At 42.0% G+C, this 2,917-nt stretch overlaps 1 protein-coding gene across 1 annotated transcript; it reads left to right on the top strand.

Annotated features, from left to right (window-relative positions):
- Positions 1-423: 423 nt before the first annotated feature.
- Positions 424-1,416, top strand: LOC307247746 (trace amine-associated receptor 13c-like; the record flags this gene model as incomplete). The annotated part of the gene is made up of 1 exon (XM_080023868.1): positions 424-1,416. One exon carries the CDS (start codon positions 424-426, stop codon positions 1,414-1,416), a length of 993 nt encoding a protein of 330 aa, XP_079879994.1.
- Between the last annotated feature and the right edge of the window lie 1,501 nt (positions 1,417-2,917).

The following is a 2,917-nucleotide window of genomic DNA, read 5'->3' as shown; positions in this document are numbered from 1 at the left end:
TTTTCCTACATATTCCTGTTCTGTTTGGAGGCTGGAATGTAGAGTAATTTGAGTTTTTCTGTATTGAGGAATGCAGCCTTTTGTTTTTATATGTTGCTGAATTATTCCTCTGACATTCACTACAGTCACTTCTTTCGTTTCCAGTTTTGTGATTACTGAATAGGATCATGGAGTTAAAAGAAGACATGGAAAGGGAAGGTTTGGGAGGAGTGAGGAAGAGGAGAAATCGTGAGAGAGAGGGAGGGGGCAGTAGAGGGACAAATGAAGACAGAGTTAAGACAGTCACAGAGAGAAGGGGAGGATGGACACTTGGCATGAGAAATAAATAAGACACTCACCTGAGGCTCGTTGCTGTCTTCTCCTCTACCTCCCACCTCTTCACCTCGCCTCTCCTTTCCCATCAGTCTCTGTGCTCTCTGCACAATGGAAACTTCTGAGGCGACCGAACTCTGCTTCCCGCAGCTCTTCAACACCTCCTGCAGGAGGGCCCTGCGTTCCCCAGCTGAGGCCATGCTGCTCTACACGGTTCTGTTATTGGTGGCACTGCTCACTGTGGCCCTCAACCTGCTCGTCATCATCTCCATCACCCACTTCAGGCAACTCTACACCCCAACCAACCTGGTGCTGCTCTCCCTGGCCTGCTCTGACTTCTTTATGGGCCTGCTGATAATGCCCATCGAAGGCCTCCAGTCTATCGGGGCTTGTTGGTTCCTAGGTTACCATGCGTGTGCCTTCTACCACAGTATGACCTTCATCCTGACCTCTGCCTCTGTGGGGAACATGTTGTTAATATCTGTTGACCGTTACGTGGCCATCTGCAACCCTCTGCGCTACCCTGCCACAGTTACCCCCGGCAGGGTTAAAATCTCCGTCTGCCTCTGCTGGGTGTGCTCGGTTATTTACAACTGTCTGATTCTGAAAGAGAAGCTCATAGCGCCGTGGAAGAACAGTTTGTGTCAGGGGGACTGTATAATAGTCATTGGGTACATTTCAGGGGCTGTTGACCTGACGATCACCTTTTTAATCCCTGTAACAGTGGTGGTTGTTCTCTACACGAGGGTGTTTGTGGTGGCTATTTCCCAGGCGCGCCACATTCTTTCTCAAACTGTGTCTACCCAGGGCACCGGGGGGACTGTGGTGGCAAGGAAATCAGAAAGGAAAGCTGCTAGAACCCTGGGCGTGGTTGTTGTTGTGTTTCTCATCTGTTTTTGTCCGTACTATTACCCAGCATTCTCGGGGCAGAATACATCCAGCAATACGTCAGCATCAGCATTTGTGGCCTGGTTGTTGTTCTTTAACTCCTGTCTGAATCCACTGATTTACGCTTTCTTCTACCCCTGGTTTAGAAAAGCAATGAAACTCATTGTCACTCTACAGATATTAAAACCTGACTCCTGTGAGGCCCAGATGTTTTAAGATATATTCAGATATTTCATTTCATTATCATTTGTGGTAATGCTGGGTGATGGGGTCGCTGGGTGAAGGGGTTAACATGAGTTCTTTCCAGGAATATCATTGAAATCATATACATTTCTGTTTCTGCCAAAAAGCCTCATCATAACTGTTGAAGTGCTTGTATATCAGGTCCTTTAGAATGGGAGCGGTTAATTGCTGTTATACATACACAAATGTCATGCTCTCATTTAAATAAAGACATCCTAAAATAACGTTTTGTATGATTTTCAAAGAATTCAACTAAATGGATTTCATATAGAAGAGTTTATGACATGCATTCAGCATGTCATGTTTGCAGATGAATTGTGAGAGATTTGCATATATTGAGTCACGTCTACATGTGGTGAAAAAAAACTTTCAGCATCTCTGTCCTTAAATTTGATAGATCAGACCACTGTGTGTGTAGATAATGACAAATATAATCTGACCTCACCTGATTTAACAAAGCTGTGCTCCTAAGTTACTTCAAGCTCAGGGACCAGCTGCATCCAGTTTTCTATGAAAAACATATCCATGTTGTTGAAGTAGTGGTCATTTACAGGCACTAAAGTCCTTCAGCAGAATATTATAAAACCCATTTGAGGTGAATATCTAGTGAGAGACAATTACATTGGAGAGTTGCTGTCGTGTTATTGTTTTCTCTCCATACATGTATCAATTAAAATATAAAATCACTAAACCTCAAAGTGAACCTGAGAGAAGACGGAGTTTTCTTCAACAATATGCTTTCTTGGATTATTCTCCCTCCAATATTACACAAATGTATTAGAAAATGTATAAATTATACAGCCATAGAGAGGAGGGAAAGTGGCATTTATATTCACTATATTGACATTTTTTCATGTGATATTAACAGGAGCATGGCAATAACATTGACAACAATTTGGTGATGTCCTTCACTTCATATACAAAAATCACATGTAAAGAACAGAACTCTGGAAGCAGAATAATGACTGAAACTAGAAAGTTTGACCGCACCACTCCGAATGGACCAGCCTCTTTAAACTGGCTTCCAGTTCATTCCAGATGTCAAGATGTCAAAAAAATATTTAGTGATAAGAAAATCCTGAAACGTTTTCAATAAAATACCTTTTTAACTGGGACTTTTAGAGAAGCAGCAGTGTTTCCAATTAATGAATTAGACTGTGGCGTGCCTACGGTGGTCCTTTCCATAACACCAAAAAGGAGGACACTGGGGGGGTGTAAGAGAGGGAGTGGCCCCGTTTGGTGCTGTTTTTTCTTTTGTTCAATAAGGAAATTGATTAAAATAAAACTTCAGTTTGATTTCAAATCATGATTTGATTCTAGCTCAGCTATGAATAACTATTCTTGTTTCTGTTGAGGTTGACTAGCCTTAAGTTGTTGTTTTGATGATGCACTGACAACACAGGAGTTGTTATGTTGACTAGCTGTTTAGTTGTTATTTGACATAATGCACTAATATGGAGAGAAAAAATACACT

Source organism: Zeus faber, assembly GCF_960531495.2.
Source record: "Zeus faber genome assembly, chromosome: 2".
Taxonomy (NCBI): domain Eukaryota; kingdom Metazoa; phylum Chordata; class Actinopteri; order Zeiformes; family Zeidae; genus Zeus; species Zeus faber.
Note: the sequence above shows the minus strand (reverse complement) of the source record. Positions and strands in the feature narration are given on the sequence as shown.